The sequence below is a fragment of the Rhamphochromis sp. 'chilingali' genome (assembly GCF_963969265.1).
Source record: "Rhamphochromis sp. 'chilingali' genome assembly, chromosome: 21".
Classification (NCBI taxonomy): domain Eukaryota; kingdom Metazoa; phylum Chordata; class Actinopteri; order Cichliformes; family Cichlidae; genus Rhamphochromis; species Rhamphochromis sp. 'chilingali'.
In genome coordinates this window covers 2,304,569-2,332,100 of record NC_137949.1, presented here as the reverse complement: position 1 = coordinate 2,332,100, position 27,532 = coordinate 2,304,569, and the positions used below count along the sequence as shown (strand labels likewise).

Below are 27,532 nucleotides of genomic sequence, written 5' to 3'. Positions count from 1 at the left end.
ACATCTGGCTGAGGATCTTACGTGGTCAGTACACACAAACAAAACAGTGAAGAAGGCGCAGCAGCACCTCTTCTTTCTCAGGAGACTGAAAAGATTTGGCATGAGCCCCCGCATCCTCAGGACCTTCTATCACTGTGCCATTGAGAGCATCCTCACTGGATGCATCACCACCTGGTATGGCAACAGCACCGCCTACAACTGCAAAGCTCTCCAGCGAGTAGTGTGGTGCTCTGAACGGATAATTGGAGGTGAGCTTCCCTCCCTCCAAGACATCTACAGGAAGCGGTGCCTGAGGAAAGCGGGGAGGATCATCAAGGACTCCAGTCACCCCAGCCATAAACTGTTCAGACTGCTTCCATCAGGAAGGAGGTTCTGCAGCATCCGGTCCCGTACCAGCAGACTGAGAGACAGCTTCTTCCACCAGGCCATCAGACTGATGAACACTTCATAGACACCTCAGCTTCACTACTGGAACTTTAACATTATGCACTCCATACTGTACAGTAATGCCACTTGTTCTGCACATGTCTCAACTCTGTATATTTTTATATATTTTATTTATTGTTGACTCTATTTAATTTGTAAAATATGTGTATACACACACACACACACACACACACACACACACACACACGTAGGAAAATATTTAGTATACACATCCAAAAAAAATTTTTTTTTTTTGCATATACTATTATATATTGTACATATATTTATTAGTTTCAGATGTAGCCATTCTTGTATTTTGCTTGTTTACATTATTGTATTTTGCACAACTCTGTTGCTTGTGAAGCTCGCACACAAGAATTTCACTCGCATGTGCTGTACCAATGTACCTGCACATGTGATGTGACAATAAAAGAGATTTGATTTGATTTGAAACCATATCCCACTTCTAAAGAAAGTAGAAGGCGATCTGACTAGATGGAAATCTTTACCCATATCACTCATGGGAAGGGTCGCCACTATAAAAATGATGATCTTGCCAAAAATAAATAATTTATTTTTAATGATCCCGAACAAACCATCACAAGATTGGTTCAGATCTCTGGATTCGTATATTTCTAAATTCCTTTGGAAAGATAAACCCCCGTGTATCAGCTTAAAAACGCTTCAAAGAACCAAGGATAAAGGAGGATTAGATCTGCCTAATTTTCAACAATATTTCTTGGCCAACAGGCTTCAGTAAATCTCAGGATGGTTAAAATGTACCCTCTTAGATGAACCTTGGCTAGATGTAGAACAGGCTCTATGCAATAATGATCCATTTGGCAAAGTAAATCCATTGGGTATCCTTGTTGGTCTTCGGACAACAATTCTGACGGCTAAAGAACCAAATGGGACAGGCAAAAAAAAAAAGAGAAATCCAAAAAATTATCACAGATTAAGACATTGTGGTGGCTGTAGCTCAGGTGGCTGAGCAGGTCAGCCACTAATCAGAAGGTCGGTGGTTCGATCCCAGGCTGCCTCCTGGCTGCATGTCAAATATCCTTGGGCAAGATACTAACCCCATGTTTGCCTACTGGTGGTGGTCAGAGGGCCCGCTGGCACCAGTGTCCGGCAGCCTCGCCTCTGTCAGTGCGCCCCAGGGCAGCTGTGGCTACAATGTAGCTGCCATCACCAGTGTGTGAATGACTGAATGTAGTGTAAAGCGCTTTGGGGTCCTTAGTGACTGAGTAAAGCGCTATACAAATGCAAGCCATTTACATTGTGTTCCTCCAGTATTTTGCAGTGGTGTCACTTCATTGGTTTTTCTTTGCTTGTTTATACAGTAGCATCATAGGTTTTAAACCAGATTGAGTTGCTGGGCTCCAAGCACTTAGAGATGAGACAGACTCATGGCATGCAGGTGCAACTGAGCAGCTTTTCCACATAAACATGATCTTATAAAGCAAAAACAGAAAGCCAGTAATAAGTCTTTGCAGCCACAGGAGGCTGTGACACCGTAGAGAGGAGCGAGCACAGTCTCAACAACAGAGTGAGGAAGAGACAGAGGGAGGTGAAACTGACATGGTAAGAAAACAGATGGAGGGTCGTTATCAGGAAGGGAGAGATTCAAGCAGAATAAATGGCTTTATTGACCATGAGCCACTTAATTGTCACATGCTGCAGTGCAGTGACACTAAGAACTACAGCAACTGTACCAAGCTGATAAAAACAAGCAAACAAAAGTTACCATATCAATAATTAAAACAAAGTGAAGTATATTTATTTATTTTTAATTAGTTAAAAAAAAAATTTCAGCGATCATGATGGGTTACCTGGACCAAAATTGCCAGGTCCAATTTTGTGTTCAGCCCTGTGTGTGTGGGATTATTCTGTGTTGTTGTGTTACATAGTTATCATCACTGAGGTGGATCTCATGTTGTATTTCATCAATGTAACCCAAATCCTCATCCTCAACTGCCATACCCTCCAGTGTGTATATGAAGGCTGCATTTTTTGATCACGTTGATATGACGCTAGGACGAGTGTGCTGAATCTTTGACAAGGCCAGTCTTTCTCTTCTCCACACTGATCATTATGCAGGCACTATCCCTCCCCTCTTCAGCTGGATACACATCATTGCCATTTCCTTCATCGATGCCACTCAGTGCTTCATAAAAGGAGCAGCCTCTTTCTACTGGTAACAGGCCAAACCATATTTTTCCTACATTCCTACTTTTACATGGTTTTTCTTTATCTTCAGTCTCCTTCCAGCTGGTTGAAGATTCTCCAATAATCGCTGGCTCTCCCTTGTAACCTACCTGGATCCCTTACCTTCATCTTCTCACCTGCCTGCTCATCCCCTGCTGCCAACACCATTACTAACCTTCCCCTGTTTGAGCATAATAAAAACTGTGAAACCGTGTCTCACCTGGTTCTGCTTTTAAGTCAAATCTAGTTATTTGGTCATGCAACCATGACATTTGTTTTCACAGCCACTATATATGCTCCCCAAATGCAAGTAAAACTTTCAGTTTTTCATAAACGACAGGTTTCTCTGGCGTTCCATATCTCTGACACTCATTCAGATCTCATGCTGTATATCACAGAGGACAATGTTTCCTTCCTTTTTCTTCCTCTAGTTTTTTGGAGTGTATTTTTGTTTACAATAACAATAACAATTCTGGACTGTGTCATAAAATTAAAGCCAGACATTCTCCCTAACATTCCTACAAACATTAGGAGAAAATTATCATATGGGTACTAATTTTATCCAGGTCAGTAGTTTAAATTTGCCAGCTGGACTCCCTGCAGTATCCATTGAGTCCTGGTGGTGAAAAAGATGCCTAAAGAACTTAAGTGTGTAATAGACTCAGTTGTAAAAATTGTAAACTTCATAAAGACCAGGTTGGCCTTTCCTATTCCATGAGCTCTGTAATAAGATGGCCAGCAAACATGTCCAGCTTCTGCTCCATACTGAAGTATGATGGCTTTAAAGAGGGGAGAAACTTTCTAGGCTTTTTGAATTTCACAGAGAGGTCCAGGTGTTTTTGAAGACACTGTGTGGCTCAATCAGCTGGAATACTCGTTGAACATTTCTTGTTTAAATGAGCTGAATTTGGGACTACAGGGACTCTCCATCAGTGTTTTTGATGTGCAGGACCAAATCAATACAATGTCGAAGAAACTGGAGTTTTTCAAACTCGAGGTCAGGACAGGCGATGCTTCAACTTTCTCCAGTTGGAGAGTTTCCTGTCTGACAACAACCCGACCCTCACCAAGTCAGACAACAGTTCATCTGTGTTGTCAGAGTCACTCCTTTCAGCCACGCTAGGAGAGTTATTAGCTGACTTTGTGCATGCATAAGCTGATCGATCACTATTTTCTGAGCTTCTGAGATAATGCCCCTGATCTTATTCCCTTCTTTGTGTTTTTTCCACCTAGAAACACCAGGTGCTGTAAGCTCAGGGTGGCTGTAGCTCAGGAGGTAGTGCAGGTCATTACAAACTGTAAGCTTGGAGATCCCTGGCTGCTCCAGTCTCCTGCCAAATATCCTTGGACAAAATACTAACCCGAGGTTGTTCTCTGATAAATGAATCAGGGTTTGAATAGCACATAGAAAGCGTGTTGCATGAAGCACATTGAGTGCTCAGGTGGTGTAGGAAAAATGCTATTTAAGAACCAATCTGTTGACCCAGAATTGTAGATGGATATTAGAGGATCAAATACTTATTTCAGTGAATCACAAGCATATCGTAGCTTTTGTATAATGTGTTTATTCTGGATTTTTGGTTGATATTGTGTGTTTAGCATAAAAATTATTGGCTGTTCAGTTCAAACTTGTGTTACTCTCTGAGGTTTGTGATTGCTGCATATGTGCATCAGATTTAGAAATGCTCCCATTCAGTGGTCCATGGTATGGCATACAGAAGGAGGTAAATGACCTGCACTGGTACTTCTTCAGGGACCCCAACAAAATGGAAATCTTTGGGACTGAAAGAATAAAACACCAATTAAAAGCGGTGTCTGGAACAATAGCTTCAACCAATGGAACAGAGAAACAGGGCTTTTGTCTACATAGAGTCCCTGCTTCAAAGCAGCAAGTCTTCTGATCTCTCACTCCAAATGAAAACAGTGTTTAACACCACTACTGTTTGAATATTTTTTGGATAATTTGATTGAAAACTCCTTCTACAAAACAGGGCCTCATGGTTTGATGGGAGTTTCCTGAAGGCTCTTTCTGTTACAGTTGATTAACTAAACGTTGCCACACAATGTGCCTTTGTGGACCCATAGGCACATGTAATCCAGACTGAACGAGACTTTATTGTTCCTACTGTACGCATTCTCTGTGAAACGACCAGTCATCCGTTTGAGGTATTTCAGTCTTCGATTCTGTGTTGTAATGACAAAGCTCATTGACGACATAACTTGCCAGCCACTCCATGTGAGCGGTAATCCTCTCTTACAGAGCTTTGTTACCAATGTTACGTGCAGATTGCCGCCTGCTAACAGGGACAGAGGAGCAGTGGAATGCAATAATCCCATAAACCCTAGTCCTCACGGTTTACCCACCACTTCTCCACAATAGCATCATACAGATTTTAGTTAGGACAGCATTTTACAAAACTCCCTGCCTGCATTCTTCTTCTAATTTTCTTCAGTTTAAATTTTAAGGATCACCATCATTTTTAAGTTTTTTAGTTTTTACCTTAATCGGGTATTTTTTGTTTGTTTGTTTTTATCTAGAAGGTCACTAAATGGGGATGGACTCTGGGGTTAATATTTCAAATGAAGATGCACCTTATGGGGGGAAGAGTGCATTTACCCAACTGGAGCATAACATTGTGGCTGGATATCTCATCACTGCAGGTAACAACAAACAACCCTTATGCTGTGTTTTGCCATGTTTGCTCTGCGTTATGTTCTTCAGTTTTGCAGTTGTGTAAATGCAGTCATTGTGTGGTTAAGAGGGATAATAGTCTGTTATAATCATTTGAATTTTAATGGTTAAATCCTAAATGTGTCTTTGATATTCTTTCTTTACCAGTGAGATGTCATAGGATTCATCCAACCAAGCCCAGCGAAGCAATGTGGTTTCTTGACAAAACTTGGATATCAGCATTTATTGAGTTTTAACCAGCTAGTTCTTATTTTCATATAATTTTTACATTTTAATTTGATTGATGTATGTTATTTTATGGAAGGTCATCTCCTTACAAGCTTAAAGGGAAATTCTTGTGAGTGTTGGTCATGTTTATTCTTCAGCGTATGACTGGAGATAATCACTATTGTAACCACTTAGCAGCAGCCACCTAGGTGATTAGAATCATGCCAACCTCCTGGGTGTCATGTATGTCTGTTTTGTATTTGCTATTTGCAGGACAGATCAAACTATAGGTTTTAAGTGAAATCAACAAAGACTTGTAGTCAAAAGTTAATTCTATCTTTGTCTTTCTCCCTGATGCTAATGCACATACCATCTCCAGTCCATATTGGGTTCATTTTCGAAATAAGAGTCTATACTAGGTTATAGGATGTTGGCACAATGCTCCGTTTTATGCTGGGTTGCAGATGAATGGTCAAAAAAATACCTTGCATGTCACCTGCTAATTGAAAGGTTGGTGGTTTGACCCCCTGTCTGCTCCAGTCTGTTGTATCCTTGGGCAAGATACTAACCTCAAGTTGCTCTTTAAAAACCCATTACAGTTTGAATGTAATGAACAGCGTGAATGTTAGAAAGAGCACAGAAAAAAGTGCTTGTGTGAACGAGGCAAGTTGTTGTAAAGTGCTCAGACAGTCTAGAAAAGCGCTGCTATATGAGTCCTGTCCACACTGATAGATGATTTTTCTTGACCTCCATAAAAAAAGGACTGCACTTATAGTAGGCCATCTATTAATATGACATTATCCCATAAGTTTAAAACTACACTGTTGTGAACATGGACTACAAAAAGCCTTTTGAAATAGTATGCTATGTATAATAATGACTAATCATCTCCTAAACTAAAGTCTGGGCTCTATCACGCGTGTATAAACACGATTATTTATTTACAGCACTGTTCCAGTTACTTATTGTCAGCAGATTAGACATGTGACCCCTCTGGGCTCCAGACAGCTGACAATAAACTGGCAGCTCAATATTAACCAACATTAGTCCAACTAATGTTAGGCTTGAGTTGACCGAGAAACAGTTTGATTACATTCTTACAATAGAATAGAATAGAATAGAATTCAACTTTATTGTCATTGCACATGCACAGGTACAGGGCAACGAAATGCAGTTTGCATCCATCCAGAAGTGCTTTAGTGATATAGATATATTACAACATATATTAGCAATAATATAGATATGTGAGTATATTAAAGAAGTGGGTCTATTATGGTGTGTTATAATGTACACGGTATGAAGTATGTTGTGAATGTTCTATAACTATAAGTATGTACAGGCTGTAGTGAGTACAAGCTATGTGCAGGCTATGAACAGGATATAAATATGAAATAAATAACTTTACAGAAAACTGAGATATACAGCTATACAGAAATGGGAACTGTGCAAGTTGTAAACAGTTGTAGGATTAAAGATTATCGAATGTACAGAATGATTATTTACACAGAGCTATACAGTAGTGCAGTTAAGGTAAGTGAGATATGTGGATAATTTCTATCATTCTTGAATGATATGAGACTTTATTTCCTAAAAGACGAAGACTTTAAGCTTCTTCAGGGCCACTTCCCTCATTTACAAACCAGCCTAAGCAAAACTGACTATTTGACGACCAACCTGGAGCCCCAAACAGGAGAGGCCTGGTGTATGTTGGATTTTTAAAAATATTAAATATAGTAATATTTGCTATTATGCTATTTATTTCGTCATTTATATTCATAAATATTAGAATTCTGCTACAATTTCTTTCAGCTGGAAAACATGCTACATGAGTTTGCTATGTTTTATCGAATCTAAGGCCCCAGAGAATACAGTCTGACACTGCCTATGTTGACATATTTAAATACGTTACAGTATCCTTTTTAGCTTTAGACAAAGCAACTGGGACCTAAAGCACTTTTATTTACTTTCTCCTCAGTCGACTTTTATTTGGATGAAGATATTAAATCTCGTATTAAATCTTGGGGGGTTGCACTCTCTGAGTGCTCTTGTTTGTATTTCTGTCTTTTTTAAAAGCTCCTTTTATCCCTTGCCATTGTTTAATAGAGAGCCAACAAATAAATTTTCGTTGTATCCTACTACAGTGACAAATAGGGTATCTTAATCTTAAACTTCATGTTTGACTTTCACACTGTAACACTGTCTTTCTTTTCATTTCTTAGGTGTCATCAGTTTAGCGAGCAACATTGTGGTGCTATTGATGTTTGTAAAATTTAAGGAACTTCGCACACCTACCAACTTCATAATAATCAACTTGGCTTTTACTGACATTGGAGTGGCTGGTATTGGCTATCCCATGTCCGCTGCTTCAGACATCCACGGCAGCTGGAAATTTGGCTATGCTGGTTGTCAGGTGTGTAGAATACGACTGCCTCTAATTCCACTACATGCACATCTAGTTTTGTCATTTTATGCTGTTTGTTGTTTAGGTTATGTTCAACCAACTGCAGCTATAGAAAAATCTAGCACTTGTTAACATTGTTAGTGAACCCAGTCGCAAATAAACTAGGCAGTTTTTACCCATGTCTGTGTCAATATGTGGAGAGTATTTATGAGCAGTGTTGGGGAGTAACAGAGTACATGTACCGCTGTTACGTATTTAAAATACAAAATATGAGTAACTGTATTCCGTTACAGTTACCGTTTAAAAGGTGGTATTCAGAATACAGTTACTTTGTTGAAGTAAATGGATTACATGGCAGTCTTTTCCTGTTTCATATATTGGCCTATGCCCTCTCGATTTTTGCTAATTCGGTGCCGGTGGAAAACAAAACACACAATAAGAGGCTCTAATGCCTGTCTCAATCTCGCAACCCATGTCACCTCTATTTGAGGTCCGCATAATGACGTGAAGAAATATTTTTAAAAATTAATATTCAAAAAATGATTTAATATGATGCAATAGGCAGAGTGTTACAGGCATCGCCCTAAAGAATATAGCCTGTAGTCCGTGCTGCAGGGAGAATGGACTGCTGTACCCGTTATGTGTCTGTGAGCGAGGAGGGAGAAAAAGGAAAAGTAGGAGCTATCACCGAGCAGAAACAGGAGCTGGAAGCATGTAAATATAATAATAACCACTGCAGCCAAGAATGAATGAATGAATGAATGAATGCTTTATTGGCCATATGCAGGTTGCCCCACAGAGGAATAGGACCCCCCCCCCGACTTACACACACAACAACAAGACAACACAAGGGAATACAGTCGGAGATCGGCAGCGTTAGGAGAATAACACCGAAAAAATTACACAACAATGGGAAAAGTACAAGAGGAAAAAAGGAGACCTCTTCACACGCTGGGCAACCTATGGGAGGACAGCATGAGAACAGGAAACAAAAAAAACTCCTCTGCACAGAGAGCACATTAATGTCCACATCACAACATCAGAGCACATGACAAGCCACAGGGGATGGATAGGGGGATGGGGGGTGATTCGAAGGAACACATCAGTCGTCCTGCACCATGCTATCATTTCAGCTCGGCACACAGACCCGCTGCCTTCCCCCGCAGGAACAAGCATCGAAGGCGTTTGGAAGGGAGGGGGACGAGTGCGTGCTTATCAGTGTAAGTGTGTGTGTGTGCGTGGCCATAGTTCAGCTGAGACAGTGTCCTTCGGCCTATCAGGCTAAGTAAACAGTCCTCCAGCCAATCCAGGTGTCCTTCATGGGATGGGAAGAATAGTCATCACACAGTCGTTATCAGGGAGTTGTTTTGGTGGGCTCCAGCCTTGGGCCTGGGCAGCTGGCGCCGTGGTGTCCAAATGTAGAATATTGTTGATTTCTCCTTTATGCGAGCAGCGAATTTAGCACTCCGACACTGGGGCCTCGATTTCCCGTTGGAGCGCTGCGAGCCTCCCCATGATGGTATCAAGCTTCTGTTCCGTGGTGTTGTCATTCTTTTGGTTCTGAGACCCCACAGCTGCAGTGAGCCGTTCTGCGATGTTATCCAACTTTCGCTCAAGGGTGTTATTGTGAGCAGGCCCCTCTCTGATGTATCCCATCATACGCTCAATGGTGTTAGTCTGAGTCTTCACGGCAGCTGTAAGTGTCTCCAAGGTGTTAACCATGCTGCGTTCGGTGTGGGAGGCCGCGCCTCGTCCCATCGCTTCAATTCCAGCGGTCAGCTTAGGGGGGGGTGTGAACAGCTGGTTCCGCTCTCTTATTTCTCCGATAAGTCAGGGCCAAGCCAGCTCCGATCAGCAAGAACCCTGTTATCATGGTTCCGAATAGGTAAATATCCTCAGCGTCCTCGATAGACAGTCCCGCCAGGCACAAGATCCTCCAGGTCTGCCACCCATCCATCGTGTATCCGGCAGGGAAAGTCCCTCCAGGGCACTCGGGCTCTCCCGAGCCCAGACTTCTCGTTGAGAAGAGGGTGTCAATAGCATTCAGAGACCAGTTGATCAAATCCATAATTCTCTGTTAGGTTTTAGAGAACGACAGTGAGAGACTGTTCAAGGGAAAAGTAGTGCACGCGAGACAAGACAAGGACACAAGAGGCTAAGCAGGGAAGATAAGGGGAAGGAGGAGAGGAGAAAAGTGCGACCGCCTTCACCGAGAGCCAAGTAAGAAAGAGTGCCTGACGAGACCAGCTGTAAGTAAGCTATTAAGACTCGACTGTACGCTGTGTTCGTGTTTTCCTCCGAAACAATAAGCAGCCTTTCAACGCCTCTCTCTGTCTCTCGCTAGCAGAGTTGACCCAGACAACAAAGTAAAGCTAGTTTTCAGCTATGAGCCGACACGAACCCGACGTATCAGCCAGAGGTCCCTTTACTACGGTTCGGAGCCGCGGACCTGTTTTATATACGCGAGGAATAGTTTTCTATACGAGATCGCTGCAAAAAGTGCAGCCTTACCTAATGTCCACCTACTGTTACTCATTTATATTAAGATTTAAACATCTAGCTGGTGTTGGTGTTGGTATGGCGAGTAACCTTCAGTAATAGTAATAAATCACACAGCAATAATACATTTTATGTAGTTGTAAAAAGCATGATAATAGATTAAGTAATCCAAAGTATTCAGAATATGTTACTAGGGCTGCCACAAACGATTATTCTGATAGTCGACTAGTCACCGATTATTTCTGCGATTAGTCGACTAATCAGATCATCATCCATTAGATGTAAAACTACAGCTTATTGCACCAGCAGCATCTGCTCTTATATAACTATCATTAGCTTACAGCTGTAAGTGTTTCAGGTCTGTGCTAACTAAAAATAAAGACAAGATGATAGTTTATCAAATTTTAATGAAATTTGCAGATTGTTTCAGTGAAGTTTAATAAACTCCTTGCTATCTAAAATATAACAGGACACCGGAGTATATTCTCGAGCATCTCACACTTCTGATAATCAGCTGTCTGCTTGATGTTTATTCAGCTGTGTAAAAACTATAACTTTAATCTCAGCCAAACAGATTTACTCAGGAACAAATAAAATACTAAAAAAAAAGCCAAACAATAACATTTTTAAGTTATCTAAGTGACTCATATATCATGTTTAACCTGAGTAGCGAAAGACGGCGGTGGGTTTGAAAACGATCTGCGGGGAGTCCGGTGTTCTCACGGCGCTAGTGAGCCTAGCCCCCGGCTCGCTATCGAGCTAGTGGGTAACAGACGTCTCCGAAAACGTCGGAGCGCTTTTGAAAATATGCGGTGTCCTGATAAACTGAGCAGATATTTGAGGTTTACACAGCTACATTCTCGCCTGAAAATATGTTAAACGTTTATTTTGTGACCCAGAAAGAATAATAAGAGTAACATTAAAACTAACTAGCTGCCGCCATTGTTGGAAACTGAGCTGGGCTGCGCTATGAATTCTGGGACACAGCTTCTTCTTCGGGGTTTAACGGCAGCTGGCATCCTTGTACATGCAGTGCTGCCATCTTCTGTTTCAGTCCGTTATTACATTCTTAAATCCTGCTACTTATTCCTGCGTCTTTTGTGATCTTACAAAGCTTCAAACGACGTGTTGACTATTAAATTAGTCGTCGACGTAATTGTGACTAGTCGACTAATCTTGGCAGCCCTACATGTTACTCTCATTAGGTAATGTAACAGAATACATTACAAAATACATTTTGGGGCATGTAATCTGTAATCTGTAGTGGAATACATTTTAAAAGTAACCTTCCCAACACTGTTTATAAGATAAAATCTGAAATAGCCTCTTTGTTACATAATGTCTTTTAAAGTTATAAAATGTGTTCCACAATCTCACTGTCATGAAACGCAGTGTGTGGCAGGCAGGTTAGGACCCAAATGCAGGCCTCTCAGGTTGGACTGAACTTAACTTTATTGCTGGAAAGTACAAATAATTAAATCCAAAATGGACAGATACTTATGCATCCAAACACTGGACGCCCTGAACAAATGTGACACACACCAAGAAGGAGATCATGACTAGGGATGGGTACCGGTGTCCGGTGCCATTATGGCACCGGTTCTGACATAAACGGTAGTAACCAGACCGAAAAGCAGCGCACATTTCGGTGCTTTATTTCCTGAGATGTCATACACTTTGGATTCTAGCCAATCATTTTACCTTACCAAGGATAGTAGGCGGGCCCAGGTACGTACGTTCTTTTAGAGCAGAGCTACAGAATAAAAAGTCTGGCTGTACTTCACAGCAAAAGATGCAGACTCAGCAGCCTGCAACAAGTGCTTTAAGGTGATACTGTGCAAAGGAGGTAACACCTCGAATCTGATGAAACACCTGGCAACGCATAGCGTTTTTTTAAAAGCTGAGAAATGCACAATATTTGATAGCTTGCTGCGAGACCTCACACCGTGCACATCTACAGCGGGTGTGGTGCCTGTTATCGGACCCGGAGTTAGCAACATCTTCCAAAAACCCAAAGAGGAGAGTCCTGGCCCCTAGCCCTGCCAGTGTAGCAGAAATGATGAGGATGATGATGCAGCAGCAGCCGTTCTTCTCTGCGTGAGTAGCTTAATGTTGTTCGTGTGTAATTTACGTTGAGTAGGCTAACCACGTTATTACATTAATGCATGTAAGGTGAACTAGCAAACATCATCATAGCTACATGCGGCTGTCTTCTTGTTTGATGGCAGGTACTCCCTTCACCCTGGCCAAAAAGGCTAAAATGACCAAAGAAAAAGTGGAAAACGGCTAAACATGAGAGGTTTTTAGACAAAATTGGTGTTTTCTCCAATGATTAAGCACTGCTTCCAGCCAAGAGTGATACCATATATGCTCTATAGCTGCAGAAAAGGCTAACATTGTTATCTTTTTACCAAAAAAACAGCTAAACATGAGAGGTTTTTGGACAAAGTGTGTGTTCTCCATTCTTTAAGCACCGGTTCGAGCACTGTTTAAGCACCGGCACCGTTTCAAAAGTACCGGTTTGGTACTGGTATCGGATAAAACCTAAACGATAACCATCCCTAATTATGACAACGGACAGAGGGAGATACAGACAATATATACATAAGAGGGAATTGGGGCAGAGAGGAAACAACTGGGGGACACAGCTGAACATAATCTCACTGACGAGACCTGGGAAGCAAAACCAAACACGAGAGGCTGTCAAAATAAAACAGGAAGTACGAGAAATGCACACCAAGACTCAGACTGACTAATTAAAGATAGAGTGAGAGCGAGCGACACATAGAGAAAGACAGGGGAAACAGATAGTCTTGACTCCATGTTTATTTGCCTGGCTTAATACAGAAAACAGATTCTGGCTGCCCTCACCCTAGGATCAGCGATGGGTGCAGGAACCTGCCAGAAGCCAGCTCCTCTCACCTGAGGAACTATTACAGGTGCAGAGGTGGTCTATTCAATTCAATTCAAGGTGCTTTATATTATAAGGTAGACCCTACAATAATACATCTGGTCTTTGCTGGCATCACCCTGGGAGCCAGGACTGGTGCAGGTGATGGGTGGACACCAGCTGTCACCAGCTGGAAACCAGAACATGGATCGGCTGGGCCTCAGTCACCAACACCCAGGTGCATGAATGGGTGCAGATGAAGGCTGAAGGCAGAACCGCCTTGGGAGCAGGGACAGGGACTGGTCGAGCTCTACCTATCTTAATACCGGGAACTGAGATGGGTGCAGGGAAAAGCTGGGTCCAAGCCACACTGGGAGCAGGCAGAGCATATGGCTTACGCGAGGTCACAGGTGGAAGAACAGTCTTAGAAACAAGCAAAGATGAGGTACCACAGTCTTTAGAGGGAGCCCCAGAGGGTGCAACAGAACCAGTTCTGCACAGGTTCACAGCAAACAGTCTTCAAAGAGGTCCCCTTCAGGGTCCTCAGAAGTGACACTAACTCTAGAGTTGCTACCCCGCCACTTTGCAAACAGTTTCAAAACAAGGCAAATCATGAGCAGACCCAGATACACATTGTACTGGTTCAGGGTTTGGTTTAAAAACATGTATAGTTTGATTAACAGTAGATGAGATTTCATTATCCACCAGCGCAGTAACATCACATGAAGTTATGGTTGACCCTTGCAAGAACCCAAAAATTCTGTTTTGTTTTACTTTGTTTACTGGGTCAACTACAAGATACACATCTTTTATGCTGGCTGACTCTGAAGCAAAACAAACAGTCTTCGATTTTGCTGGGTTAGTGGTACACCTGGGAAACACAACTGGACTTAAACTAAGAAAGGCCAAGAGCAAGAGACACAGAGAGAGTGCGAGAGACACAGGGAGCGACATGACTGGAGAAACAGGCAAATGAACATGGAGACAAGGCTGACTTGATACAGAAAACGAGGGAGAGAATGAGAGAGGAGGAGTGAGCACCAAGGGAAACTAACAACAAGGCAAGAACTCAGCAGCATAACCAACTAAATCCAAGACTGCTAATAGGAAATTTCAAAGAAATAAACAAGTTGATAATCCAACTCAAAACACTGATGAAAAGACCCGGGACCTTGACACTTAAATTACTTATTACAAAATCTGTGGCCAGGCTGATTCACGGTCTTTTAGCAGATTTTTTTCACAGCATTGTCATGGCATAATATTGTTGAGCCATGTAATCCTTCTTATGAACGTATTAACAGAAGCGAGGAAACTAACAGCCATCATCTGCATTTGTGTGGCCTTTTTCTTTGAACCAAGACAATAACTTTCCCCGACATGGCTGTAATACACCACTGCAGACAACATACCTCACTGCTATGTTTAACAAACACAGATAACTAGACCAGGACTGAGAAAGGACATTTGGTCAGAGCAGTGTAAAAATCTGAATTTTATAACTTTTCCAAGTTTCTACAAGTTTCTGTTAAATCATAGTAACAGAATTCCAAAAGCCATTGTACCACAACATGTTAGCACCGTGGTTCTTGCTTTAATCTTTTGGATGCTAACAATTCTTGCCTCAAGCACAGGGCCATGATCATAGCCTTCTCGTTAAGAAGGAATCTAAGTACCTGTCTTTTTCTTTGTTTCTGTGTCTCCAGATCTATGCAGCTCTCAACATATTCTTTGGCATGGCTAGTATTGGCCTGCTGACCGTGGTGGCCATTGATCGTTACCTTTCCATCTGCAGACCAGATATAGGTATCCCACTTAGAGAGCCTAATATTTGCATATATAATTTACCCGACCACATTGTTATACTCCTTTTTATCTGTTACAAAATTGACAAAGATATTCATGATCAAGGGTTACCATGTCATCTAATTCCATCATTCATCACACAACCAGTTATACTGGTCACAAAGTGATGTGCGATTAATCTCATGTTCCTTCTGTTGTCTTTTAACCACTGCTTAAATTGTTCTATTTTATTCATAAATCGTTTGTAAGTTCACCAAAATACAGACTCATTGAAGATGTTTTGAGGAAGTACAACCCAAATTTCAAAAAAGGTGGGACCTCTTATAAAATGTAGCAGGGAAAACAAAAACAAAGCGTTTCAAACACACACACACACACACACACACACACACACACACACACACACACACACACACACACACACACACACGTATATTCAAGGGAGAATCTCAGACCTGTTGACTGAGTTACCAGAAAACTTATCAAAGATGTGATCAGAATGTGTAATGGCAAAAGTGAGTTTTTAGGATTAGAAGAATGTCATCAGCATACAAACTGATTTTGTGATTATGTAATTTTTTTTTTTGCTGTACCGCTAATCAGTTATTGTTCACTGGTGGCAACAATAGGGCAGATGGCAATAGTGGCATCCTGGTCTAATGTCTCTGTTTAAATTGAATGAGTTAGCTATTTGCTCTTTAGTGATTATGGATGCTGTTGGAGTGTTATATAGGATTTGGAACCAGAAGCCAAAATGTTTCTCTTTTCTAAATTCAAAATTGTTTGTGGTATACACAATGAAAAAAAATCAAACTTTTTCTACTCAGATTTGATGGTTTCTTTTGTTTTGTGTGCTTGTAGGTCAATTGTGTTAATTTATTATGTCTGAATTTTAAAATAACTGTAGGTCACAAAAGAAGAATGGAAAGAATGATGCCATACCAGACAAGATAAATATTTTTACTGATTAAATATAAGGGTAAAATGAAAAGTAATTTAAAAAATGGCCAATTATACCCTAAACCAAAGAGGGTTTAATTCAGTATTTGGGTCAAGGTCAAGTTTATTTATATAGCACTTTTCCAAACAGTCTTAACAATGCAAACAGGGAGCCAATGAAGAGAAGGCAGTATGGGAAAGATATGCTCCATCTTTGTAGTCCCTGTCAGTACTGTTGCTGCAGCATTTTAGGTTAACTGGAGGCTTTTAAAGGAGTTTTTAAGACAGTCTGATAAAAATGAATTACAATCGTCCAGCCTGTAAGAAATAAATGCATGAACTAGTTTTTCAGCAGAGCCCTGGCTTTTTGTCAGCCTGGCTACAGGCTGCTGACAAGAAACCTAGAGTTGTTTTTATTTTTTCAATAAGTGAGGAAAAGTGAGATGCTCTTGCTTTGCGAAAAGCTCTGTCTTTTTTCTTTCTTTTTTTTTTTACTTTTTTCCCTATAAAACAAACTATTCTTACAGGCTAAAAAATGATCTTCTAAATTAGTGAATTGTTTCATCTTATAACTTCAGCTTATGAACTGGTGCACGTTTAAGAGTTATACCACAGAGTCAAGTAATTCTGATTTGAGGTTTTCGTTTTCAGTTTGGGTATCCAGAGTTGTATGCAGTGAAGATGTAATTAGGGATGGGTATTGATAAGATTTTAACGATTCCGATTCCATTTTCGATTCTGTTTAACGATTCGATTCCTTATCGATTCTCTTATCGATTCTTTTTTTTTTTTTTAAAAGGAGAACACTAAGGTCGATTAGCTCAGAACTTTGTTTTATATCTTCTCTTTGAACAAGATAGAAATTTAGGAGTAACATGGCCTTACAAACCCAACAGTGAGATCTTAAGAGAGCCACAGCCTACGGCTCTTCAATGGGGTGTCACAGGGTCCCCAGGAAAAAAAATGTATATGTAAAATAATAAAATAAATATTCTCCTGTAGCAATAACAAAGTTTAACATAAATTATTCTGTAGCAATTACACAAGAATATCCAGTAATGTCCTGCCTACAATTAAACACATTCACTTACCAAAGTGAAATCGGGGGCATGTGCTGTGGCAAATGGGTGCAAGCCTTTGACCACAAACTGAGTCACTGCTCGGTGACATTCGTCTATCCTGGCCTGAAAGGAGATGCTAACGGTAGACTGCAGCGAGAACTGCCAGCATCTGAGCCAGCCAGACTCTGTCTCTCTCATCATGGTTATCTAAATGCAACGCACAGTAATAGCAGGTTTTGTAATAAGGTAAATCGCGCTAACATAATATGCAATGCTAATTGATTAGTTACCTGCAGTATTAACGGGAGAGGACGTGGAAACGCTACCGCTGCTGCTGGGTTGAGCTTCGCTAGTCCGGAGCGGATCAAAAACACGACATTCGTTGAAAGCAATCGCGTGTTTTTTGAGCAAATGCTTTTGCATGTTCATAGTGTTTCCTCCCTTTGATGAAATCTCTACTTTGCAAGTATTGCACGTTGCCCTGTTGTCATCCTTTCTCATAAAGTGTAACCAAACTTTTGAGCGTTTGTGCCGCTCAGGCGCCGTGTTTCCTACTGGGTAAAAGACGCTACTCAACGTGATGACGTCATTCGGGGCGACTGGAATCGATAAGGGAATCGTTTTTAAAAGTGGCAAACGATTCCAAGGAATTGAAACAGTGGGAACCGGTTCTCAACAAGAACCGGTTTTCGATACCCATCCCTAGATGTAATACTATTAACAAGATAATCGACCTCTATGTGACTAGAATGGCTTAGTTACAGCACTTTCAGAAAGACATGTACTCTAATAATCGTGTTAACCACTGCTTTGTAATCTGTTGTGGTATATTTAAATGTTAATAAGAAATGATCTGAAAAAGAGGGTTTTTTGTTTTAGGAAATACTGTTAGTTCAGTTTCTATGCCAATATGTCAGAACGAGATCTAAAGTGCGATTAAAGTGGTGGGTGGGTTTGACGGCGTTGTAACGATAGAAATGGTAATTAGTTAGATTAGTCGTTACTGAAAAGTAACGCCGTTAGTAACGCCGTTACTTGTAATGCTAACTGAAGTCTGCAGTGTACAGGGTGATGAGGAAAGGGGCGAGCACTGTTCCTTGTGGGGCCCCCTTGCTACAGACTACCACCTCAGACACACAGGCCCACAGCCTCAGGTAGTCAATAATCCACTAGGATAGCTGATGGTCTACTCTCCCTGCAGCTTCCCCATTAGCACTGAGGGCTGGATTGTGTTGAAGGCACTGGAGAAATCAAAAAACATGACTCTCACAGTGCACCTAGTGCCCTCCAGATGAGAGAAGGCCCGATGCAGCAGCATCATCCACCCTGATGTTCAGCTGGTAGGCAAACTGCAGTGGGTCTAGGTCTCTCCTGACTAGTGGGTGAAGGTGGTGAAGTATGATCCTCTCCATGGTCTTCATCAGGCGTGAAGTCAGTGCAACAGGTCTGAATTGTTTTGGCTCTTATTTCTTAAACCCAGCTTCAGAGACAGTGTTGCATCTATGTCAGTTCTTGAGAGCAGGGCTCATGATGTAAATTAGCTTTTATATGTTTAGTGTTTCATGTCCTCTTTAAAGGATATACAGGGAGTTGGGCGGGTGTCCCCCACCTCTTGGGAAAGAAACTGTGTTTGGCACAACCAAGCATTCAGACCATAATTCAGTTTGCTACAACTTCTGGACGGGTTTTTGTTTTTGTTTTTGTTGTTGTTGTTGTTTAAAACAATATCAGCAGTATGCAGTTTAGCAGACTGCTGATATATTCTATAAAGAGTATATGCATGTAGGCGCAGATAGTGACGTTTCAGTTCCAGTGTTTCCCTTAGTGTGTGTAGGTGTATATCTAACGTTTGTATTAGTTGTTTTATTTTGGTACTTTGGTGTCTGTGGTGCTTTGCATTTCATTATAGCTCCTCCTAGTCTCATTACCTAGTTTCTGTTCACCTGTTCACCCCAGTTGTGTTCATGTTCTCTAATTGCCCTCAAGTGTCTGTTTTTGCTCCCTGTGTCTTCCCTGCCCACATTATTAGATTCCTGTATGGACCGTGTTATTAGGATTTTGGACTCTTCTGCCAGTTGAATAAAGGTACATGTCAGATTATTCAGTTGCCTTAAGAATCTGCATTTGGCTACTCCTTATGCAGAGCTATGATTGGTGCCTTGTGAAATGACAAATGTAACAAAGAGCCAGGATACTTGAGCAGCTAGAATTCTACATTGGACCACCACATTGGACTATTAGAAATGACATTATGACCACTCACAGGTAAAGTTAATAATACAAATTATCTGTTCATCATGGCTCCTGTTAGTGGGTGGGACATATTAGGGAAAATGTTTTTCTTCAAACGTCATGTGTGAGAACTAGGGAAAATGGACAACTGCAAGGTTTTGTTTATTTATTTATATTTATCACCATCACCTCCGTCATTAAGAAAGCCCAGCAGAGGATGTACTTCCTGAGGCAGCTGAAGAAATTCAACCTGCCAACACGGACGATGATGCAGTTCTACACTGCAATCATCGAGTCCATCCTCACCTCCTCCATCACCGTGTGGTACGCTGGAGCCACTATCAGGGACAAACAGAGACTGCAGCGTGTTGTGCGCTCTGCTGAGAAGGTGATTGGCTGCAGACTCCCATCTCTGCAGGACCTGTACACCTCCAGGACATTGCGGCGTGCAGCTCGGATCTCAGCTGACCCTTCTCACCCTGGACACAGTCTGTTTGACCTGCTCCCCTCAGGCAGGAGGCTCCGGTCCATTCGCACCAGAACCTCTCGCCATAAGAACAGTTTCTTCCCCTCTGCTGTTGGACACATGAACAATAACCATATGACTGTCCCCACCACTAACACATGACCCTACGCTGTGTTCACTGCATCATTCCATGTTTGGCACTGATCACCACCTGCACTCATGTATATATCATGTATATATCTATCTATCTACGTAGCACTTTTAATTCTTATTCTCATTTTTATTTTCATGTCTATTTAAGCTTAATTTATAACAGTATGTTTGCACTGAAGCATCGCAGCGATTTCCTAATGTTGTAAACCTGCTCAACATTTGGCAATAAAACCCTTTCTGATTCTGATTCTGATATTTATGCACTATCCCAGCTTTTGTGGAATTGTGGTTGTACTTAAAAATCAACAGTTTGCTAATCTCTATTAAACATTTATTCAACTATCTGCAGCCTAAAAAAGTGCTTACTTTCTTAGTTATGGAGCGATTGTAGCGCTAACTACAATCGCTCATTAAATTCAAAATGACTTTATTGTCGCACTTTCCTGACCTTCATTTTTTCTATACATCATTTCTCTCTCCAGGTGAGAAAATGACGGTACGATCATACAGTCTTCTTATTCTGGCAGCATGGCTGAATGCTGTGTTCTGGTGCTCCATGCCAATTGTTGGCTGGGCTGGCTATGCCCCTGACCCCACTGGAGCTACATGTACCATCAACTGGAGACAGAATGATGCGTGAGTCTTTAAGGGATAATGTACTTGATATTTTGGATAAAAAGCTACTAAAAAAGAGTTTGAACAGATATTTGCCTCTCCATTAGCTCAGGTTTTTTTTCAATAGCCCAAACAGTCCACCCAATTAAAGCCATTGGTGTTTCTACTATCACAAGATGCAAAGGTAATGTTTTGGTGATTTGACACTATATAGCGGTTTTGCACATAACATCATGCACACGTTGCTCAACAACTGTCTGCCATATTGGATAAGTGGTAGCGGTCACGTAAATTCACTGATACATAGTATACATAGAAATTATCACTATTTCCCCCCTCATAATGCCTATATTCTGCTGCATGATTGGGTGCAGCAATGATCAAGGACAGAAATCCCAGGTCAGGCTTGCAGGCAGGTGCATTATCTTTAGCCTCAAATTCTGGAGGCTTAAACTGCACTCTGTTGGGTCAAGCATTGTCATCTTGTAGACTACAGTTTTGTCCTAGACTGTGGAGATATGGGAATGTCACTGGTTGCAGAATCTTATTTTAAGATCTCACTCCACTGAAATGGCCTCCAGTAACGACAAAAGCTTTCAGCCTTTTGGTTAAGCAATTACCATAGCATTTTCTGTGTCCTCTCCACAATTTGACCCTACAGTCCAGACGCAGTAGGCCAAAACTGTACCACTGAACATGATGTTTCTCCACATGTTCAGCTTACAGTACACATGTTGTCAGCACCAGCATAAACAGGTCTGATTGTGAAGGGCCTCCTGGGCGTCACATGAGACTGGAGATTGACTGTATGCTGTCTTTTAAGTGGTGACAGGTTAAGGAAACTGTCTTTTTTGGTCTCATCTTCTTGGGATGCCCACTTTGTGGCCTGTCTGACATTTCCCTTTAAATGGAACTTGACCTTTAATTTGGAGATGGTGCTAGGGCTCACTCCTAAATAATGCTCCAGCTTGGTTTTCCGGCATTCCAACTTGGCCTGGCACATGGCCTATCCAGATCAGTCAAATATGGTTATGTTTGGAACAGACACTAACTATATGCTGACAGCGAAACAACTAGTAACTCAGTGTTCCAACATTCGGAAGAAGGGACTACTCTCACGAGGTACAACACACATGCTATGGCAAGGGGGAGCCAGGACGACAGGTCAGGGAGGAGATGTCATCATCATCACCCACACCAGAGATTGGGTACCAAGAGGAAGGATCTTTGAGTGCGAGAAGAACTGACCTGAAAGATAGGATCATGGTAAAGCTTGAAACCTGGATCCTCCGTAGCCGGTTACCAAGATTAAGTGAAGTACCCTCAGAAGAGCTACTAGATGATGCAAATGCAGCACTACGGAAGATACTTACCGACACCATTACCAAGAGTAACCAGATGATCTATACTACGGCAGCAGTGCTCAGTGAGAAGCTTGGCTACAAGTTAAAAGTACCCTTCATGGGGAAGGAGACTAGAGGCCAAGATCAAAGCTGCAGAAAGGTGCAACAAAGAAGGTGCCGAAGAAGTACAGCAAGCTGTACATACCTGAGGCCTTGGAAAATGCCGGCGAAAAAACTCACAGCCTTGGCCAGCTACTTGAAGAGATACTCCAGGGAGATCGAAGGCAGGAGAATAAACCTGCTGTTCTCCACAGAACCAGCCAAGGTGTACTCACAGTGGCAGAGGAACAATATGAGAACATCACCACCAAGACTGGAGATGGAGCAATACTGCAAGAGCATATGGGAGAAGGACACAACCCATAACGGCAATGCTCAGTAGCTAGTGGATCTGAGGGCAGACTACAGCTACCTCCGGTGAATAGGGTCCAGTAACCATCACAGTAGCAGACATCCAAGACAGGGTCTCCAGTATGAAGAGTTGGACAGCACCAGGCCCCGACATGGTTCACGCCTACTGGCTGAAGAAACTGACTGCACTCCACAAGCGCCTGGCAGCACAAATGAACCAGCTGCTAGTTGACGAAAGACACCCAGAATGGCTAACAGAAGGCCTGACAGTCCTGATCCTCAAGGACCCCCGGAAGGGACCGGTTCCGTCCAACCACCGGCCAATAACCGCAAGACAGCTCGTGTCAGGTGTCATAGTGGCTAAGATGAATAAGTACATGGCTCAATACACGAGTGGGGCACAGAAAGGCGTTGGAAACAATACCAGAGGAGCGAAACCCCAGCCACTGGTAGACAGAGCAGTCGCCTGAGAATGCAAGACTAGGCTGACCAACCTGGATTGATTACAAGAAGGCCTTTGACTGGATGCCCCACACCTGGATCCTTAAGTGCCCAGAATTGTACAAGATCACCAGGACCCTAAGAGCCTTGATCAGCAACTCAATGGGGATGTGACACACAACACTAGAGGCCAACTACAAGTCCATAGCACAGGTCGCCATCAAGTGCGGGATGTACCAAGGAGATGCTCTGTCCTGTTAAATATCGACACTTCACCAAGTTCTTGTGATTCCTCAAAGCCATCTGATGGAAGACAACACACTGCTCAATAGACCATTTTACACTTCCGGAAGGGAGATGCGTCCTGCATGACATGCTGCTGCGAATCTCGAAATGCCTAACAATTTTATTACAGGCTGTCCCACTCTAGTCTAAACAACAGTGTTACACAAGCATTAAGTAGTCACGTTGCATAGCGTACTCAGAGGTTTTTGTCCATTAGCTGCAAAACATCTTTTCTCAGCTCCGGCGAGGCTGTGACCTTGCCTTACTCCCTTCTAGTAAATTTCCACTGGCAGATGGTTCCATGTTATCAGCTTCTGCAGACAAACGTGGGTGAGAGTCTCCAACATTCTACCACTAAAGGACATGTAGTCTAATGCCTTTATTACCAGGGCCATGCCCATTCAATACTACACTATATAATTATATGACACTTATTAATATAAGCATTGAGACACTTCAGATATTTTCATCTTAACAGTCCCCACTGCTGTTCTACCTAGGCCTGAATCTTCTCAGTGAAATCAGTGACAGGACTGACTATGGATACCAACTACAGAATGGAGCAATTGTCAGCCACCTCCTCTACATGCATGACATCAAGCTGTATGCCAAGAGTGAACTAGACATTGATTCACTGATCCACACCACCAGGATATACAGCAATGATATCGGAATGTCATTCGGACTGGAGAAGTATAGTCGGATGATAACAAAGAGAGGAAAGGTACCTGATCAAGTACCTTGCTGGGATAATAAGCCAGCCAAAGAAGGAGATAGTAGCCCCTGACATCAAGACCAGGAAGCCCTGACCATGAATGGTTCCAGTCCAGCACCCTGAGGCTGTACACTAAGCGGAAAGAAGGAAGCCAGAGACTGTGAGTGTCAGCACCACAGTCCAGGATGAGATAACAAACATCCATGAATCCAGTAAGATGGCCCCAACCAACCGCATGTTCAGTGAATACCTCAGGCAGCAGAAACCCAAGAAAGAGGAGGAAGAGGAGGAATGATCATGGAAGAATAGGCCCCTGCACGGTATGTACCGCCGGCAGATAGAGGAGACATTGAGAAGTTGACAAAGCTGGATTGAAAGACAGTGCAGTGGCACTAATCATGGAAGCACAGGAACAAGTTCTGAGCACAAGATCTATAGAGGCTGGGGTCTACCACACCAGGCAAGACTCCAGGTGCAGGCTGTGTAAAGATGCCCCTGAGACATAACAGCAGGGTACAAGATGCCAGCAGGCAGGGCATACATGGAACGCCATAACCAAGTGGCCAACATAGTGTACAGAAACATCTGTGTTGAGTATGGCCTGGAAGTCCCGAGGTCTAAATGGCAGATGCCCCCTAGAGTGGTTGAGAATGACCGAGCTAAAATCCTGTGGGACTTCTTGATACAGATGGGCAAAATGGTGATGGCTAACCAACCAGACATAGTAGTGGTGGACAAGCAGAGGAAGACGGCGTAGTGATAGAAGTAGCAATACCGAATGACACCAACATCAGGAAGAAGAAACACGAGAAGCTGGAGAAGCACCAAGGGCTCAGAGAAGAGCTCGTGAAGATGCGGAAGGTGAAGGGGACAGTGGTCCCAGTGGTAATCAGTGTGCTCGGTGCAGTGACCCCCAAGCTAGGCAAGTGGCTCCAGCAGATCCTAGAAACAACTACCAACATCTCCCTCCAGAAGAGCGCAGTTCTAGGAACAGCAACACTGCGCAAGACCCTCAAGCTCCAGGCCTCTGGTAGAGGACGTGAGCTTGAATGATAGACAGCCCAACACAGACAGAATTTAAATGCATTTCACAGCTCTGTTGAAGAAGCTGTCTCTCAGTCTGGTGGTGCATGTTTGTATGTTTCTGTACTGCTTTCCAGAGAAGAAAGCAGTATACATAGTCCTTTGCCAAGGTGGCAAGAAGGCCAGATGTATCGCTGCAGACACCACCGTCTGCAGCGATACATCTGGCCTTCTTCTGGATTCATCCAGCATATACCAAGTCCAGATGTGGGAGTGGACTTTCCACAATCCCCTGTGCTGTTTTCACCTCCCAGGCCAGTTTTTCTGTCTTGTGCTGTGCTACTGCCATACCATACAGTTATACTAAGATAGAAGGTGCTTTCTATTGTGGCTCTGTAGAAATTCACAAGCAGCCAAGAAGAGCGTGTGATCCATTTTAGCTCCCCGAGGAAGAAGTACCTTTGTTGGGCTTTCTTCACCAGGTGTGATGTGTTCAGCGACCAGCTCAGGTTAGATGTTATGTGGAGACCCAGGACCTTGATGCTGTTGTTATCTAAGAACCACTGTGTCAGGTGTTGGATCTCCTCTCTATAGTGAGTCTCATCATTGTCTGATATGAGACCCACCACAGTGGTATGATTCAAAAAGTTAATGACTATGTTAGTGAAATTAATGGCAGAACAATCGTGAGTGAACAGAATGAATAAGGCTGGACTGAGCACACAACCCTGTGGTGTGCCTCTGTTCAAGACCAGTGTGGAAGATGTCCAGCTCTCTATTCTCATCATCTGAGGCCTGTTCGAGAGGAAGTCCCTGATCCAGTGGCACAGCGATGTTGGCACACCCAGGTTATAAGGCTTCAGAACCAACATCGTAGTATAAGAGCTGGAATGTTCGAAGTGGGTCAGGGCTCAGTACAGTGCTAATGCGACGGCATCCTCTGATGCATCCTTTTCAGGAAAATCCTGTCAGTTGGTCAGTGCATGCTTTCAAAGTCCTGCCTTCCTCCTTATCTGGTCCTGTAGCTCTGTTGGTGTTAATCCTCCTCAGGGTGGAACTCACTTGGTTTAGATGAGGGATGATGCTCGTTAGCTCCCTTATATAGCAAAAAGTTCTTTACACCGTGCATCATGATCATCATGCAGCCTGCTGTACCATTTGCTCTCGTCACCTGTAGGCTGCCCTACCTTTTTCACCTTTTGCATCAACAGGTGACCTTACTGAACTGAACCATGACACAAAAAATAATCAGGAAGGGGGCAAATAGTTTTTCTCTGAACTGTTTATTTTTTTCACTTACATTGTAAGCATGCTTGCATTCAATATAACGGAATTTGAATATTATGATTTAAAACCCTGTTTAAAATGTTAATATGTCATTGCTTAGCTGAGATAAAACAAATCTAGCATGTCTTGGTATGAGAATGCTTTATAACTATCTGTGTTTTTCTTTCCCAGGTCTTTTATTTCTTATACTATGGCAGTGATTGCTGTGAACTTTGTGGTTCCTCTGTGTGTCATGTTTTACTGCTACTACAGTGTGACAGTCACTGTCAGGAGATACAAAGCAAGCAACTGCCTGGACTGCATTAACATGGATTGGTCTGATCAAATGGATGTCACCAAGGTGAAACTGGGCCACAGTTTTAGGCTTTGTTTGTTAATGCCACATGCATCTGTATTTATCAAATGCATGTTTAAACAGAGAAGAATACTTCTGGTCGAAATTAGTTTTTTTTTTTAAACAAATATCCAATCTATGTTGTTCAATATGACAACATTACCGTTGACACTTTTTCCGAGTTTGGTAGGCTAACCATTTTGTTTTACCATGGTTATTTATAGCTTTAGTTCAGACCACAGTGTTCTACAAAATTGGAAAGTAATTTAGTTCTATATAATAATCATGAAATTCAGGAAAAATATAGACTCCCATGTGGTTTGTGGTCCACATGGGATACATAATTTATACTACATGGAGTAAATTTGCATGTTTTATATAATGTTGTTGTTGTTTGTTGCTGACAGATGTCAATTGTAATGATTGTCATGTTCCTGGTTGCCTGGTCTCCATACTCCATGGTGTGTCTGTGGGCATCGTTTAGTGACCCAAAGACTATCCCTGCCCCAATGGCTATTATTGCTCCACTCTTTGCCAAGTCCTCCACCTTTTATAATCCCTGTATTTACGTCATTGCCAACAAAAAGTGAGTGTTCTCTCTTAAGTATGCTATGACAATAGTTAATATTTCTGTGCCAATAAACTTTTGCATAAGAAACCAATATGTGGGATAAAGTGGGATATTTCTGTGTCACATTAACATTTTTATATACTGTGTACTTCTGTCTGTAGTGTGTAGTGATGGTGGTGTGTAGAAGGACTTAAATCGCCTTTTCTTGCAGGTTCAGAAGAGCCATTACAGGCATGATTCGGTGTCAAACAAGACAGCGAGTCACCATCAATACCCAAGTTCCCATGACAATTTCCCAACAACCTCTGACCCAGTGAGATGATATTGCATTCAGCATGATGTCACATTAATATTAAAATAACTTGGCATTAAAACGCTGTGTAGAAAAATGCAATAATGACACCAATGAGTGACGGTGCTTCCACTGTCACCTCAGCAAATATTTTGTCTCCCTTAGTTTCACAAAATGTAACCTACAAAGTCTTTAGAAGGGTGAGAGCCATAGATGAGCTGCTTAGGCTGGGCCC

The 27,532-nt window shown here is 42.2% G+C and overlaps 1 protein-coding gene and 1 long non-coding RNA gene across 4 annotated transcripts in view; one reads left to right on the top strand and one right to left on the bottom strand.

Annotated features, from left to right (window-relative positions):
- Positions 1-17,853, bottom strand: part of LOC308389305 — a 21,448-nt gene extending 3,595 nt beyond the window's left edge. The window contains exons 1-3 of one of the 3 annotated variants that reach the window (XR_013970248.1): positions 17,420-17,853; positions 17,160-17,336; positions 617-4,416 (exon numbers count right to left, since the gene is read on the bottom strand). This is a non-coding gene — a long non-coding RNA (uncharacterized lncRNA). Of the gene's footprint in view, positions 1-616; positions 4,417-8,301; positions 10,009-17,159; positions 17,337-17,419 lie in introns of those variants that run through there. The other 2 variants (XR_013970249.1, XR_013970247.1) reach the window with 2 other exon arrangements.
- On the top strand, positions 4,426-27,532 carry rrh (retinal pigment epithelium-derived rhodopsin homolog). The gene is made up of 7 exons (XM_080870613.1): positions 4,426-5,295; positions 7,753-7,943; positions 15,030-15,129; positions 20,463-20,616; positions 26,272-26,440; positions 26,842-27,020; positions 27,217-27,532. Exons 1-7 carry the CDS (start codon positions 5,184-5,186, stop codon positions 27,320-27,322), a joined length of 1,011 nt encoding a protein of 336 aa, XP_080726739.1. The 5' UTR covers positions 4,426-5,183; the 3' UTR covers positions 27,323-27,532.